The sequence below is a fragment of the Puma concolor genome, chromosome B4 (genome assembly GCF_028749965.1).
Source record: "Puma concolor isolate L17-30 chromosome B4, mPumCon1.1.hap2, whole genome shotgun sequence".
Taxonomy (NCBI): Eukaryota; Metazoa; Chordata; class Mammalia; order Carnivora; family Felidae; genus Puma; species Puma concolor.
The window spans coordinates 65527079-65545378 of NC_141673.1; the positions used below are offsets into that span (position 1 = coordinate 65527079).

The 18300-nt window shown below is 36.5% G+C and overlaps 1 protein-coding gene across 9 annotated transcripts in view; it reads right to left on the minus strand.

The window, feature by feature from the left end:
- Positions 1-556: 556 nt before the first annotated feature.
- The window catches only part of LARP4 (La ribonucleoprotein 4), a 65453-nt gene continuing 47709 nt past the window's right edge, over positions 557-18300 (minus strand). For 5 of the 9 annotated variants that reach the window (XM_086713411.1, XM_086713412.1, XM_086713409.1 and 2 more), the window contains 6 exons: positions 14030-14242; positions 13291-13339; positions 9738-9899; positions 5057-5181; positions 4774-4942; positions 557-2976 (listed from right to left, as the gene is read on the minus strand). In XM_086713411.1, coding sequence (XP_086569537.1) covers positions 2638-2976; positions 4774-4942; positions 5057-5181; positions 9738-9899; positions 13291-13339; positions 14030-14242 — 1057 coding nt within the window. In that variant the 3' untranslated portion in view covers positions 557-2637. Of the gene's footprint in view, positions 2977-4773; positions 4943-5056; positions 5182-9737; positions 9900-13290; positions 13340-14025; positions 14243-18300 lie in introns of those variants that run through there. The other 4 variants (XM_086713413.1, XM_086713415.1, XM_086713414.1 and 1 more) reach the window with 4 other exon arrangements.

The following is an 18300-nucleotide window of genomic DNA, read 5'->3' on the forward strand; positions in this document are numbered from 1 at the left end:
TAAATAATTGAACTACAATAAATGCCCAACCCGCATCAGTTACAGAGAACTGCTGGAAAAAACCCCAAACAAGTTCACACAACTCATAGGCATCATTTAGATACAAACCTTAAATTTGCTGTAATAAAATAAATGCTAAATACTGTGAATATATATATATATCACACACACACACACACACACACACACACACACACACACACACACACACACACTCACACTCTCTCTCTCTCTTCCGTATACATCCCACCAAACTGGGAACTATTAGCTGTAATGAGGCAAATTAAATTAAAAACACTATTTTATAAGAAATTTAAAAACAATTATGTCTTTAAATTTCTACTTTCAATAGCATTTTGGGGGGAAAAAAGCAAGAACACAGTTGCTTTCTTCAAGAAGAAGACTCTTCCTTTGTTTCAGTTAGAACATTTAGTTTTGGGAAGCTGGGTGGACTAACAGTAAGTCACACAGCATACAAGCGTATTTCTGTGACACATTGTAAGAAAAGTAAAGTTTCATTTTAAGTGCAATAATTAAGTTTATAATCCTTACCAAGTGATTTTTATAAAATGTTTATTCTCTTAAATCCAAGGCATTCACAGAGTGTTAACACTTTAAATGTTTATCATTTCCACCAACTGCAGCATTATCTAAGTAAACCAAAATAAGCACTTTTATCATAGATGTAGTCAATGATTATTAATACTTTTTTTTTTTTCAAGGACCTAAACTTCCCCCAAATTTCAGCACAGGTAGTTTTATTGTATGTTTCATTCTAATATATGATTTTAAAAAATAGTGTGTAGAAATGAATAGTTTCAAACTGCTTAAATATATTATATACCATGTTATCAATTCACCAAATCAAAAGCAACTGCCAAGCTGAATAATAAGTTACAAAGAAATGATAATTCTGGCTTGTACAGAAATGTGCAGTGTTTAGTTACCTACTAATACAAATCTCCAAAGCTTAACTTAGAGTTGGAAGATGAGTTTCACAGTAATGTAATTTTAACCTCCATTTACATTCATTTTAATATATTACTAAGATGTTTACTCTATGTCACAATGGTGCTTTCCAGTGTTCACAATTTACAGTTTCAATTTGTACATATGTAATTCACTAACATAAGGGACAGTTATTACCATTACAAACTATCCCTAAAAAGAAAACAAAACCCCACCTTACATAGAACTCTAAAAATGATCTGACTTAAAACAGATTAATGCAACATGGTTTTAATATTTTAGCCATTTTCTAAACACCAGCATGTAAACTTGCCTACTAAATATGACAGCTACAACTTTATTCACTGAGAAAGTATGTATTAATTTTCTTCAACTATCTTTCTCACCTTAACTCAAAAATCTCATGACTTGCTGGTTCTGTTTCTGTGAATTTCAAACTGTATTTCTTTTTTTTTGAGAAAGGGAAGGAAGAAGATGATAAAATATACTGTAAACAGAAAAAAGTTGCCCCCAAATTAAGTTTAAATTTTTTTTTTTTTTTACTTCTACACTATTTAATACTTTAAGGATCAGTTACAATGTTTCATCTTTAACACACCAATAAATTACTGCAGGGTCAGTCTGACCTACCATTCTGGGATCTAAAATTCTAAACACGTGAACAGAAGAATAAACTACTTCAATGTTCAATTCGGAAATTTAAAACAGTTATATGATTTGACTAGACTGGTCAAGGCAGTTAGAAACATACAATTCTGTAGAATGGTGGTTATTTTGCTTTTGGGGGTGGGTAGTCAAAGAACAGAGAATAACAAACAAATGAAGTAACAAAAAAACCTGTTTCCTATTGGGGGGGGCAGGAAATCACAAAGCAGTTTAAACCTCTGAAGTCCATTTGACCTATCCACTCAGATCTAAAACAAATTTTTGATTTTCTGAATAACCCCCATTCTTTCCTTGAGTATCAAGCTGACTGATAGTCACATCTCTAAGTATAATCAGAGTTTAACAGCTTGTTCAGACTGAATTTCAAAATGGAAAAAAAAAATCTACTCCAGTATTACATTCAGTTTGCAAATCATTTACTAACATGACAACAGATTTGGCTTCAATCACTCTTGCACACACTCACACCACAACAGGCACTCCAGCCACTGATCTGCTTTGCAACACAAGGCCATATAGGCAGAGATGGCATTCTCCAAGCCAAACTTTAAATAGATTAAAAAAAGTAATTTCTAATTTTACAGAAATGCTTCTTCAAAAAATATTTTCTCTCACTCCCTCATCTCCTATACTGAAGGATGTGTAATATGTTTTTTTCCCCAAGCTAAATCTGAACCCTCAAAATTGATTCTAGGCAGAAGATCTCTGCAAATTAAAATCAAAAACAAAAATAGAAAAATTATATTTTTATATATGTATACATATATATATATATATATTTATACTGATTGGAATCCTCCAGCATTTTAAAATCACTTTAGAGATGAATTTTGGGATTCTACTGCTCACAACTCCAAAATCCACAATGATTTAAGGACATAGACTTTTCTCCTGCTTCCTTCCTGGCTACCCCTTCCCCTCCAGAACAGTTCAATACAGCCACGGCTCAAGTTTTAATGGGAAGAGAGAGAAGTTTCTGAATAGTTTGTTTGTTTGTTTGTTTTACTTTGGTGATCTGGGTGGCACGTATTGCTCTTTGCCATTACGTCGAGTCACTCCCTGAGGTATAGCCCTATGGCCAAACTGGCGTCTCTGTTCCCTGATTTTTCCAGCTGCTCCCCTGGGAATGGTATTGCCTCGGAAACCAGAATATTCCTTACTAGCCCTTGCTTCTGGCTTCTCATGTGATTTCTCAATGGACTTCTCAGGAGCTCCATTCTCTTCATTTTTGGTGGGAGACACTACATTGGAGCGAAGTTCTCGTAGTGGCTGCACAAGAACTGGAGATGGTTCTTTAGGGGGCTTCTGGCACACTTCAGCATAACTTAGCTTTCGGGGTTCCTTTGAAGGGAAGATAAGAAACAAACTTATGGTACACATTGTCTAAATAATAAGCTACAAAAAGGACAGTGTGAGGGGCACCTGGGTGGCTCAGTCGAGCGTCCAACTTCAGCTCAGGTCACGATCTCACGGTTTGGGAGTTCGAGCCCTGCATCAGGCTCTGTTATGACAGCTCGGAGCCTGGAGTCTTGTTTCGGATTCTGTGTTTCCCTCTCTCTCTGCCCTTCCCCTGCTCATGTTCTCTCTCTCTCTCTCAAAAATAAACATTAGGGGCGCCTGGGTGGCGCAGTCGGTTAAGCGTCCGACTTCAGCCAGGTCACGATCTCGCGGTCCGGGAGTTCGAGCCCCGCGTCGGGCTCTGGGCTGATGGCTCGGAGCCTGGAGCCTGTTTCCGATTCTGTGTCTCCCTCTCTCTCTGCCCCTCCCCTGTTCATGCTCTGTCTCTCTCTGTCCCAAAAATAAATAAATGTTCAAAAATAAACATTAAAAAAAAAAAGGATAATGTGACCCATAAGAAAATCAGCAAGTTATTTATTTATTTATTTATTGGTAATGTTTATTTATTTATGAGAGGGTGCGTCAGGGGAGGGGCAGAGAGAGATGGAGACAGAGAATCCCAAGCAGGCTCCACACTGTCAGCACAGAGCCCAATGCAGGGCTCAAACTCACAAACTGTGAGATCATGACCTGAGCTGGATGCTTAACCCACTGAACCACCCAGGCACCCCAGTAAGTCATCTTCTAGGGAAGGGCAATAGGCAGTCTCATACACATTGCTATTAAAGTGTATTGGAACAATCTTAAAACAAAAACACAGTAACTTCGCTGAAAATAATAAAATGCCTTGGCAATTTATGTAACAATAACTTCACTTGAGGAATTTATCTGAAGGATGTTCATGTCAGCATTGTTTACGGTGATGAAAAAAACTGGAAACAACCCTAAATGTCTAATAAGGAAGGACAGATTAAGTTAATAATGTACATTCATGTGATGAAATGAAATGATTCTATTCTGTCCTCCCTGGCTACAAAGAACCCTAAGATGGATTCCACGAGAATCTTAACAGCATCTGGGAACCAATAATGTATTAATAGAGGACTGAGTAAGTCTTAATTACTTCATCTGAAAAAAATGGACAATAGGGGTGTTATGAGAATGGGATAAAGCATGTAAAAAGTCTTTAGCACTGGTCTTGGCATAGAGCAGGCTATTCAGTAATTGGTAGCTGCCATTCTATTATTATTAAATAACAAAATAAACTGTTCTTAACCTAGAAAAAAGGAACTATAACCAAACTGCAATTAGTTATATCAATGAATGAAAAGATTATACATAAATTTTGTGTTTTTCTCCTTGCTTTTCTGTATTTCCCTAATTATAAAAACAATTTCTGGAAACTGAATAAAAATAGGAGTGGCCCTCATAAGACTTGTTAATAAGCATTATAAAAAAAGAATTTCAAGGGTCTCAAAGCCTCTTTACACTAGCCCAAAAACAATACACTCATCATAATCTGAGTAAGAAAGAAGCTTCACTTAACTATAGGATGATCAGAAAAAAGCCATTAAAAAAACCCAGAATGAATAGTGACTTCCTCACTATCTCCCAAAGGCTAAAATTTCCTGTTTCCTCACAGTGATTTTAAATTCCTTTAGCTTCATTTGAGGCAGGCAGCCTCAATTTGGGCTATTTCCAATGACTCTACTCTAGCAAAGACTTATGCGGGAAACAACAAAAAAAATCTCATTATTTAACCTATTGTTTTTTTCTCACATAGCAAACTCATCAAGTTACCTGTAGGGCCATAGCTACAGCTGCATTTATGTTACTATTACATGGTGAAGCACTATTTGTCCTTGATGGCTTTGCAGTACTCGGGGAAGAAACTGGTATAGTTGTCTGGTTGAGAACATCCTTCGGAACAGTGGAATCCTCTATTGGATCCTTTACTTGCTGAGTTGTGCTAAGGAAAAGAGAGCTTGATATTAGACTTAATACAGCACACAAAAACACCTAAGCAAACGATCAGAAGAAAAAGTAATTTCAATGTGGAAGATCTTCTATACTGAAACTGTACCTTAGTGCAGGAAGCTCAGCGGTACATGGAGGACTGGTACTCATACTGAGTTGCTGGGCAGAGGTGCAGTCTGTCTGTTCATCCTCTGCAGGCACTGGGCAACTAACTCTCAACTCTTCGTTATCCTTAAAGTAAAATCATATTTCAAAATTGATTTATATCGACACTTCTTCAAAGAAGATATACAAGTGGCCAATAAGCACATGAAAAGATGCTTGACTACCATCAGTTATTAGGGAAATGCAAATCAAAACCACAATGAGAAACCAACCATTTCACACTCACTAGGATGGCTATAATCAGTAAGACACACAATAACAAATGTTAGTGATGATATGGAGATAATTGGAACTCTCGTACACTGAGGGTGACAATGTACAATGGTGCGGTCATTTTGGAAAACAGTCTCACAGTTCCTCAAAAAGCTAAACATAGAGTTACCATGTGATCCAGCAGAATATATGTAAGAGAAAATACATGTCTACACAAAAACTTAATACACAAATGTTCATAGTAGCATTATTCGGTTTGGGTACAAACCTGAAAGCTCATCAACTGGTGAATGGATAAACAAATTGAGGTCTATCCATATGATGGAACATTACAGTGCAATGAAAGGAAGTACATACTAGTACACACTACCACAATGGATGAACCTTGAGGACATTATGCTATGTGAAATAAGCCAGTCACAAAAAGACAAATATTATATGATTCCACTTATATGAGATACCTCGAGTAGTCACATTCATACTAAGTAGAACGGTGGTTGACAGGGGCTGAGCAAAGGGGACAGAAGTGGGTAATGGGAATTGCTGTGTAAGGGTATAGTATTTTATTTATTATCTACTTCTTTCAAATGTTTTTATTTTTAAGTAATCTCTACACCCAACGTAGGGCTTGATCTCACAATCCAGAGACCAAGAGTAGTACACTCTACCAACTGTCCCGGCCAGACACCCCCTACAGCATTTTATATTTACAAGATGAAGAGTCCTGGGGGCACATGGGTGGCTCAGTTGGTTAAGCCTCTGACTTTGGCTCAGGTTATGATCTCACAGCTCAAGAGTTCGAGCCCCATTTGGGCTCTGTGCTGACAGCTCAGAGCCTGAAGCCTGCTTCTGATTCTGTGTCTCCCTCTACCCCTGCCCCTCCCCTGCTCATACTCTGTCTCTCTCTCAAAAATAAACAAACATTTAAAAAAAAAAAAAAAAAAAAAAAAGACGAAGAGTCCTAGAGATTAGAAGCACAACAATGCAAATGTACTTAACACAACTGAACAGTACACACTAAACAATGCTGAAGATGGTAAATTTTATATTTTATATATTTTACTACAATTAAAAAAGAAAAACAGTAAGCCCTAGAAATTAAAATCGATTGATGCAATACAAATTTCAGCAGGTTTAAAGGTAACATTCAGAATAACTTTGTAGAAAATATAGACAAGTACAAAAATAAATATTAGGAAAGCCAAAACAACAAAAATTAGAGATTCAACCTACAAGGTGCAATATCAAATTAAAAGTTCAAGAAAGAGAAAAAAGAAAGGTGAAGAATTTATCAAAGACACAACACAGGGTGCTTGGGTGGCTCAGTCAGTTGAGTGTTCAACTTTGGCTCAGGGCATGATCTTGTGGTTCGTGGGTTTGAGACCCTCATTGGGCTTGCTACTGTCAGCACACAGCCTGCTTCGGATCCTCCGTATCCTCCCCTTCTCTCTCTACTCCTCCCCTGTTCATACTCTCTCTCAAAAATAAACAAACATGAAAAAAATACATAATACAGGAAAATTTTCTAGAAGGTAAGGACAAGTTTCCAGATTGAAAGGGTTTCCCAAGTATCCACAGCAATGAAAAAAAAAAAAAAAAAAAAAGCCACAACAGGGTGCCTGGGTGGCTCAATCAGTTGAGCATTTTGACTTTTATTTTGGCTCAGGTCATCTTCTCGTAGTTCGTGAAATTGAGCCCCATGTTGGGCTTTGCACTGACAGAGTGGAACCTGGCTGGGATTCTCTATCCCTCTCTCTGCCCCTCCCCTGCTCATGCATACGGGTGCATGCTCTCTCCCTCAAAAAGAAAAAAAAAAAGGAGGCATAGCAAGATATACCTTCATAAAATTTCATAGAATAGAAGGGTTAAATAAAAGATCCTAAAACCTCTAGAGAGGGAAAAAAGAGGTTACAAAACTACCAGGAATCAGAATGATAGATTTCTGAAAAGAATCTCTGGAAGACAGATCATTTCCTAAGCAAGATATAAAAAAAACAAACCATAAAATAAGATTAAGAACTTGTTTTCACTTACAAATACTGAAGACTGAAAACCATAGGTAGAAAACATACATAACTGACAAAGGATTAGTATACAAAATAAATTTTTTAAATTCCATGAATCTGCAAGATAAGAGATAACCCAACAGATAAAGTACCAAATACTTGACTCTGCAAAAGAAGAAACTCAAACGGCCAATAAAATATGAAAAATTAAATTTTAAAAGATGCCCTACCACTCAGCAATTCCACTATGTAATACCCTTAAAATAGGGTCATGTATGGTTTGAACATTCATAGCATAATTGCTTATAATGTCAGACAGAAAGACAGCTCAAGTGTCCAATAGCAGAATAATGACATTCTTACAACAGAATACAACAATGCAAAATGAACTAGTCATCTGTATCAGCAGTGATGAATTTCACACAACAGAAGAATACATACAACTCCATTTATATTGTGTTCAAAACAGGCACAACGAACAGTATACTGTATATTAGGGGATGACAAACCAAGGCTCACTGGCCAAATCTGGTTTATGACTTTTGTTGGTACGGCCTATGAACAAAGCGTGGTTTTTAAGTTTTTAGCATGCGGCCCACAAAGCCTAAAATATTTACTGTCTGGCCCAGCTCTACAGAAAAAATTTCCCAACCTGGAGTGGTAAAACTATAAAGAAAAGCAAGAAAATTATTATTGCAAAGTCAGGATGTTTATCTCTGATGGGGAGGAAGGGAAGGAATAGGAAGAATTATAAATAAAGGGGGAGACAGATGGCACTGCTAAGATGTTGATGTTTAACGTCCACAATTGTGGGTTGGGATTACAAGGGAAGGCACACTTTATTATTCTTCTTCTTTAAAAATATGTGTGTGTGAATCACACCTCAACAAATCTGAGAAGCCATCAACTGTAAAATGCACTATTATTTTATGGATTACTAAGAAAAAAACAATGCCACTTAAACTACAATAACTTTTAATTACAGGGCAGCCTGATTTTCAAAGGTGGAAAACATGAAAAAAACGTCTATCTCAAGACTGATTAAATAACTACAATATTGCACATTATTTTTTAAAAGGGAAGACAAAAAAATACCTTCAAAATTCCACGGGAAAATGATTTCTAATACAGAACTCTACACAAATAAGCTACTGATCAAATATGAGAACAGAAAAACATTTTCAGAACGCAAGATCTCAAGAAACATACTAAAACCCATTTATTCAGGAAGCTCAGGAAGATGTGACCCACCATAATACAGGAAAGTAAAACAAGATTAAGAAAAAGAGAGGATGAAACAAAAGAGACTAAGGAAAATTCCCAGGATGATGATGGCAAAAGAAAGCCCTAGCTACAGGATTGTGCATTGTGCAGCCAGCCACTGAGAGTACAAGAAGGAGAAATAATAGCAATTTTCTGAACTGAAGTTCAGTTACGAAAAAAATATGTAATATTGAGATGTGACTTACAAATGATGGCATATCCTAATATAAGTGGCAATGCTTTTACTTTCTTAGTGACACTAAAATAACGGGGCATCTTATAATGGATGGTATCCCAGATATGACGCAGTACAATATACAGGGAAGATGAGAAAAGTATGTTGGTTTGAGAGAACTAAATCCTCAGCTTCTAGAATGTGAAGTTAATAGACATTGAAAATTGGAATGTCAAGAAACAGCAGTATATTGGAATGCCTGGCTGGTTGTCAGGGGAACATGTGATTCTTAATCTTGGGGTCATGAATTCTAGCCCCACACTGCGTGTAGAGATTACTTAAAAAGAAGAAGAAAAGAGGTATCAGTATAACCATGTTATATGGGGAAAACAATAGAAGAAAAAGCTAGAGTTGAAGTGGTTGCAGGAAACTACTATCTATTTTTCATTATAAGCCTAGATATACTATGTACATGCACACTATGAGATAAAAATGAAAATTGAATTAAGAAGAAAAAGGGAAGAAAATGAGAAATCTGTGTGGTGTAAGGATTTTACCATAGGAAGAGGTCTATACTCAAAAATATTTTAGGATGGGGCAGCCCAATCTTTTGACATCAACTCTCCACTACTGGAAAGCCTGAGTTTAGCAAACTAACTTAGGATCCCTTTACATCATTGGCTAATTACAGGCACTTCAGCGCAAACACCACTTTCCACCAGCTTGCATCAATTAGTTCTACCAAGCTGAACTGATACAAAGACATGCAAAAATGAAGCAACATTTTATTGGCCTGTGCAGCTTTATCATAAATCTTTTAATAATACTCAACGTGTGCTGAAAATCCCATGAATAAAAACTGCCAGAAATACATATTAGGTGCAAATAAAATTTTAAATAATAACTCTGGAAACAAAGGCTGACTATGGTCCCATAAGGTAAAAGACTGATGCTTCAGTGTTTACCTTTTCTTTGTAGACACCTTTAACAACATCAGACATCCTACTCTCCAAAACAAGTTCACCTGGAGTTCTTGATGAACTTCCAGGTAAAGGAGGAAAATTTGAGGCTAATAAATCAAACTTTGGCGTTGGAGCCTTTGCTTCAGCTGATGAAGACTGGGGTCTCTAAAAGACACAAATCATAAAACAGGTCACATACCAATCTCATTCTCTAATCCTGTACCACAGAAGCTAAAAGCTGCAAGGAAACAAAACTCTAAAGCACAGAACTGTTCGTTCTCCTATAAATTCTTGGCTTCTCATTTCAGTTGAGCTCTCATTTTTCTTTATCAATCCTACTTACCTTTAGTCAACTCCCTCTCTTGTTTCTCTTGCAAACTCTGCTACACTCCATAAGCCTTTTTTTTTTTAAAGTTTATGTATTTTGAGAGTGTGTGTGTGCACGCATGGGGGAAGGGCAGAGAGAGAGAATCCCAAGCAGGCTCCACACTATCAGCACAGAACCCAACGTGGGGTTAGATCTCACAACCGTGAGATCATGACCTGAACCAAAACCGAGTAGGATGCTTAACCAACTTAGCTACCCAGGCACCCACACTCCATAAGCCTTTTAACCAATCTCTATTTGCTTTCTAAATTTGCAGTAACTTCCTTAAAAACAAAAACCTATTTACCTATAGTCTCAAGAGAGAACAATAATATCCTTTCTTGAAAATCTGATCTGCCCTTCCACCCACCACCCTATATACCCTCTGGCAAGACTCTCACTTGTACTTCCTCTACTTTCTATTTCCTCACCTTTGTACTCATCACCACTAAGATTGCCTTGACAAATCATCAAAGTCTTCCACAATGCAAAAGCTGACAGATTCTCCCCCCCCCCCCCCAAACCTCATGTAGCACCTGGTATGGTAAATATTCTTTCCTTTGGGAGCTCCTTCATTCCTCCCTTAGTTTCTGTGATACCTCTTCCTCCCAAATCTCAGATCTCACAATCATGTGTTTGTCTCTCTCTACCCACGCCTTTTGACGCTCTTAGTTTCTATGTGGTTACTATTCTTTTCACTTCCATACTCTCCCTGTGGGATAGCAATTATACATGGCTTCAGCTACTACCTATATGCAAACAATCTTTCAAAAATTTTTTTCTCAAATTTTTTTTGACTTTAGTTAACATAACCTATTGGTTTAAGGAGTAGAATTCAGTGAGCCTTACAACAATCTTTTTCACTTTGGGGGACTTTCTGGTTACACACCACTGAAAACTTATCAAAACTCATTGAATTGGGGCGCCTGGGTGGCGCAGTCGGTTGGGCGTCCGACTTCAGCCAGGTCACGATCTCGCGGTCCGTGAGTTCGAGCCCGCGTCGGGCTCTGGGCTGATGGCTCAGAGCCTGGAGCCTGTTTCCGATTTTGTGTCTCCCTCTCTCTCTGCCCCTCCCCCGTTCATGCTCTGTCTCTCTCTGTCCCAAAAATAAATAAACGTTGAAAAAAAAAAACAAAAAAAAAACTCATTGAATTGTATGTACACTTTCAATATTTTCAACTTAGACCTTTACCTGAAACCTAAACATCCATTTGTCTACCAGCCATTTCTACTCAGATTTTGGATACTTCAAAGAGCAAAATAAATAATCTCATTCTTTAGCACAAAGCTACTATGTTCTCAAAGTTCTATTCTTGACCATTCCTCTATTTAAATCACTTTCTCTGGGGCGCCTGGGTGGCGCAGTCGGTTAAGCGTCCGACTTCAGCCAGGTCACGATCTCGCGGTATGTGAGTTTGAGCCCCGCGTCGGGCTCTGGGCAGATGGCTCAGAGCCTGGAGCCTGTTTCCGATTCTGTGTCTCCCTCTCTCTCTGCCCCTCCCCCGTTCATGCTCTGTCTCTCTCTGTCCCAAAAATAAATAAACGTTGAAAAAAAAAAAAAAATTTAAATCACTTTCTCTGCAGAGTCCTTTGAATGATTTCATCTACTCTTATGATCTCAATTACTTTGTGTAAGCTTACAAATCCTAAATTTTATCTCTAGCTAAAACCTCCTTCCTGCACACAAAGGCACCTCCACTCTGCCTGTCCTACTGGAGAACATGTTTGTCTCCTTTTTCTTCACCCCAAAATTCAGTCCTCAGTGTGGGTATTTTCAACATATTAAATGGACTTTGAAACTAATCTCCCTCTCCTCCATTGTTTACGGTCATCTGAGGATTCATGTGGACTGCTGCAAGTTGTTGCCATTCACGGCTGCTCATGGTATACAGAAAGCTATAACAAAAAACAGTACTGTTTTAAAAGGTGTACAGTTTGCCCTAAGGACTATTCTGTGTTACAATGCAATACATTTTCTTCTTTGAAAATACTTATCTTTTCACTACTTATATATATGTAATATGCTTGTACATATATTACATGTACCCTATAAACTATATATATAAAATTCACTACTACACATTTAAAATAAGCATCGTACCACAAATTTATGATTTATCTGTAAACTCTAGGCAGGGTTTTCTTGAAACCTCTGTGTGTTCCTACATCATTCCGATTCCTCAACTTTTGCTCCCAGTTAAGAAATGGCAAACATTTCCCACGAACAAATCATAAAAAAATTAAAACATGATTAATTTAAAGCTAGGTAAGTCAAAATTCAAATAAAAACATGTCTAGGGGTGTCTGGTGGCTCTGGTGGTTAAGTGTCTGACTCTTGGTTTTGACTCAGGTCATGATCTCACGGTTGTGGGATCGAGCCCTGTGTCAGGCTCTGTACTAGGCAAGGAGTCTGCTCTCTCTCCCACTCCCTCTGCTCCTCCGTTGCTCAGGCTCTCTCTCTCAAAAAACAACAAAAAAAACATGTCTACAACTATAAAAACTTTTCAGATCTGTAAGTAGTTTAGAAGATTAGTGGAGAGAAGAATAAGCAGAAGGTAGAAAATTGCCCCCAAGTGACCATAAACAGTTTAAGTTTCCAACACCATCCAGAGACCTTTAAAAGTGAAGGATGTACTTTATCAAAAAAAAAGTTGGCAAAAAATCATATATTTGTAGGGCTATCGATAAATAAAACTTTTTTTTCAGTTTCTGTCCGAGTGAAAATTGGCACAACCCCTACAGAAAGCTGTAAGTTGGCAGCAACTAACTGAATTGTGACCTAGAAATCTCTAGAAAGGGATTCTCCTTCATATGTTATTGAACACACAAGAAATGATGGCTGTAAACTACTTAAATGTCCATTAACAAACTAATAAAGTTTCCATTGATTATTTTCATTTTTTGATTTTTAAACCATGTGAATATATTAGGGATTCAAGTAGTTTTTAAAACACATGAGCAACATAGACCAAATCCCTAGCTATACATGTGCTTTAAGGTCAGGGAGTGGCAGTCATAGTAGGTATTTTAGGGTCAAAGCACAGGTTCTATTTACCTTTGCCTAATACTATATTCAAAAAAACAAAAACCTGGAAAGGAAAGACAGACCACAAGCCAATGCCACAGTAAATCAGAAAAGAAAAAATAAATGAACAAATGTACAAAGGTAAAAAAGAAAAAAATACTTACTGGGACTCTCTCATCTTCTCGTCGTCTTCGACCTCTGAAAAGAGTTCTCCTTTTAGCAACGACAAAAAAAGGTGGGGATGATGGGAGGGGCAACTCATACGTTTTGTCAAATATATATATATATATATATATATACATACATATATATATATTCTACTGAAGACGGGTGAACTTTTAGTTTAAGTAATTCTACTTTCTGTATCTCCACTATAATGAAGAGATGAATATATATTCTTCTGAATGGATCCTAAACTAATCTACCAAAAACTGCATCTACTACCACCAACACGACTAAATAAGATGGGCTCATTTTTATTAGGTAGTGCTCCTTCCACACCAGAAGCATATCATTATTCAGTTGTTTTGGTTTCATTCAGGCAGACTGGGCAATAATGTATAACCCCATTCCCACAGTTTAGAATTTGTAAGAAATTAAAACTAGAATGCAGATAGGATCTTATCTTTCTAAGCTATTCTTTCTTCAGTGAACCATACAGAACTTCAGAGTAACTTTATAAAACCTCTGACTCAGAGCTATATTCTAATATGGGCACTATAAATTTCGTAATATTTATGAAAAACCATTAACCCGTATTATGTGAACACTGTATTCATTTAACATAAACATACACCAATAGTTAAAACAAAAAAAAATCACTAGATCATGTTCTTAAAATACTCATATTATGAGCAAAGAATTTTCATATACCATATCCGTATTTATTCCGTATTTCCTTACCTGCCCCTACCATAGTCCCCATTCTGTTCCATCTGTAAAGGGGGAGTTTCTTTTGGAAGATAGCTTTGCTCCTGATGCCCTGTTACTGTAGGGTTATGCCGTTCAGTTGGAAAGTTCCTTGAACCAGATCTGTTTAACTGTCCATCCCCCAATGATACAGAGCCCTCTGTTGAGTGCTCTGAACCACTCGATGACCTAAAATGAGGCTTCACACTATAAGAAACATAAGATCACATACATGAGAGGATAAATCAAAACAGAAAATCTTTCCTCTTAATGGTAAAAACTCTTATTTGATAGGCTAAGTTAAAAACCGCCTTCTACTGTATTCTGATTTTCTATAAATTAAACATAAAAGTGTCACATTATAAAAATGTAAACTTATGTCCCAGATGTATTATTTTTAAAAGGCAAAGAATTTTTACATTTAAAAAAAGTTGTTTGGAGAGATTTGGGTTAAGATCCAAAGTTCTTCAAAATATAGGTACTTCTACCTCAATACTCAAAATACAAGTAGGATTTTACCTAATTTAACACCAGCTGCAGTCGTGACACATATAAATCAGTCAGGCTTTAAGCTCATTGGTAAGTCTATGCCATACATTCTCAATGGGGCAACATCACCCCAAGTGGGAGTAAAAAAGGTTCTGGGATGGGGAGAGGGACAAAAGGAAAAAACAAAAAACCTCATCTTACTCTTTTTATACATAAAGTATAGATATTCATACATTACATAAATACATATACAATAATCTCCAGCACTAAATTTTCATAGGGAAAAATTAGGGAGTGAAAAAAATCTAAAAAGGCTCTTTAGGGGAGTGCCAATGAAAACAAGAGAAAAAGTGCAATGTATTAAAATTCTAGCTTCTCAATAAGTTCATTGCTCAAAGATCCTTATGGGCGGGAGGGCGGGGAACGGGACAACAGCTAGGAAATATAATGCAAGTAATAGCCTAGCGTGATTTCATGAATTAGGTAGGGAATTTGGTAAAAACAAACAAAAACCTAAATAACTGTGAACAAAAGTAGCTTTTATCTTGGATGATGGGTATAAGCACCCAAATCTCCTAATAATTTGTAAGAGGATAAAGCTAGGGGTCGGGTAAAGGAGAGGCTACAGTTTAATCAAGAGCGAAAATACCTAAAGTAAGCCCAGGCAACTGAGGATCTTGGCTCAACAGATTTTACAAGGAAGTATGAGATTTATATTCGGCCCCTTACTTGTAGTTTATATATTCAATTTTTACAGTCTATTTTCATAGTTATAAATTTGTATTAATAATACACTGTCGATTCCTGGTTCTCTGAATAGAGATTTAAAATCTCAAAATAATTATAAACCCAGCAATTAAGCATTAATTCCAACAACATCTCTAGTTATCCTACCTTATTCTTTACAGAAAATAAAAAATTAGATTACTATTAAACTTAAATGTAAAAATCAGGCTACAAAGTTAGGCTGTTTCATGTAAGATGTTACTTTTCAAAATAATTACTTTATGTCAAAATAGATTTTTAAAAAATTTTTATTTATTTTTTTAGAGTAATCTCTACACCCAACATGGGGCTCAAACAATCAACCCTGAGATCCAGAGTCACATGCTCTACCGAGTCAGCCAGGCAATCCTCAAAATAGATTTTTAACAGCAATGAAAATGATAGTATGTCAAGAAACACTAAGTAATTTTCAAAATATTTATATTATCCATCGTATCTAAAAATGACCTCATGAGGTAGATATGCCGTTTATGTATCTGTTCAGAAACTATTATTCACATAAATTTGCTCACTGTATTTCAGTATAACTAACAGATTAGTTATCAGGTTTACACAGCCCTCAGATCTCATAATCTTACCCTTCACCGAGAGGGACTTACAATCTCAGTCTAGGCAAAAGATAAAAAGAAAGATAAAAGAAGTAAGTGATAAAAGACGGAAAGGAAGAAGTGATGTGATAGAAAGACAAAGAATGAAAGGTAGAAAAATGCCCAGACTTCTGAAAGTTAGTCCTAGTCTCTCCAAGTAGGTCTAGTGATCATCACTGGGCCGTTACAAGGGTCATATAATAAACTGCAAAGGGGCTTTCTAAAAGTTACTTTCTCTTTGATAACTTTAAACAAACAAACACAGTGGTCTTGTGTTGGTCAAAAAGTTCTTTTAGTTTCATCTGTAATATCTGCATTTTATAAGAAGAAAGTATTTGTGTATAATTTTTGTAACTAAAAATTAACAACCTGTACTGGTCACAGGTATGAAAAGGAATTGTACGTGAATGGTTTTGAAAAACAAGCAAAACCTGTCCTGTACCTTTAAAAGCAGAGGCACATATCCTTACAAGCAAGGATAACTAGATTGTCATTCTTGGCTTTCTTATCGTAATTTCACCCTTTTTATCAAGAAAGCACAGCAAACAAAAACAAGTGATGGTAAAGGAACACCATGAACCTATTTAATACATTTTTTAGTTAAAAATATGCAAACCACCAGTACTTTTAGCTAATACTGATATACTGCTTTTAGTCTACAAGAAAGATGTCTATTCTACTTCACTGTCTATAGCAAAATTCACTCCTTAAAAAAAAAAGTGAAATCAATAGATAACCTATTTCTACAAAGCTACCATTTCTAATCAGGAGAAATCTGTATTTTCTAACAAGTGAAGTTGTAAGCTGTTATTTGCTCTACTTAAATTTTTTTTTTTTAATTTTTTTTTTCAACGTTTATTTATTTTTGGGACAGAGGGAGACAGAGCATGAACGGGGGAGGGGCAGAGAGAGAGGGAGACACAGAATTGGAAACAGGCTCCAGGCTCTGAGCCATCAGCCCAGAGCCCGACGCGGGCTCGAACTCACGGACCGCGAGATCGTGACCTGGCTGAAGTCGGACGCTTAACCGACTGCGCCACCCAGGCGCCCCTCTACTTAAATTATTTTTAAGAAAAACTTTACCGTCTACGGCCATACCACCCTGAACGCGCCTGATCTCGTCTGATCTCGGAAGCTAAGCAGGGTCGGGCCTGGTTAGTACTTGGACGGGAGAAAAACTTTACCAACTATAGTAGAGGAAAGGAAATGTTCTAATCTCAAGTCTGCTGATAATAACCAGCCAATGTAACCCTAGCAAGATTTTTTTCTTCAGCTTTCACTTTCTTCATCTGTAAAATGAGTTAAAACTATATCATAACAAAGGTCTTCCCAGATTTAAACATCATTATCTCTATGTGTTCATGGAAATTAGTCGTTTTGAAAGCAGGATTGGGATTAAAGGACAATGTGTGAGGCTCCCTGTACTTTTCTATTCATATGTCCTAGCAATACTTGAATTTTGCGGGTGTTACTTTATTACCAAACCAAAAACCATCTTTAAGAGCACAATAATCCTTTGAATTATAAAGAACCATCCATCCTTGTTAACAGAAAGAGATCTCATTTGAAACTTCATAAAGCAGTAAGAATAGTTATATGTAGTAAAGTTTTCCTAATGCTCGTAAACGATCTTCAAATACTTTAACCAATTGTCAGTGAGTACAAACTGTGTGAGTACAAAAAACTGATTATGAGAGGATGATACATTATGAATGCTTCCAGAAACCACTAAGAAGAACACTTAATACTGTGAGTCTTCCTTCTCAGTGAAGCATGTTCCAGGAAAACCTTACAAAAAAGAATTAAGTTCCTAGAAGTCATTTTAGAAGAACATACCCCATGTGGTCTCCTTGCCAAAAAGAACCAACTGGGAGAATGAGATCTAGCAAGAGAAAATCCCTGAAAAGAAATAATTAAAAAAACAGAAACCCAAACCTAGAAGGCTCACAAAATAAGCAAACAAGGAACAATAAATATGAAACTATTAAATAAATCTAAGCCACCATAGAAGCCCATTTTTCTTTGGTTACTCATACTCTATCAAAAATCATAATATATACCAAATTATTGAGATTATCAGTTGACATTTATATAAAAATAATTAACACTTAACAGACTTATTAATCTTTTATATGATAGCAAATAGTTTCCAGAGTTCTCAATAATTTATCTAGAACACTTTTTAAAGTGTAGGCTTTACATAAGAGACTCTTAAAAACTGAGAACAAACTGAGGGTTGATGGGGGGTGGGAGGGAGGGGAGGGTGGGTGATGGGCATTGAAGAGGGCATCTTTTGGGATGAGCATTGGGTGTTGTATGGAAACCAATTTAACAATAAATTTCATATATTAAAAAATAAAAAAAATAAAAAATAAAAAAAAATAAAGTGTAGGCTTTAAAGTC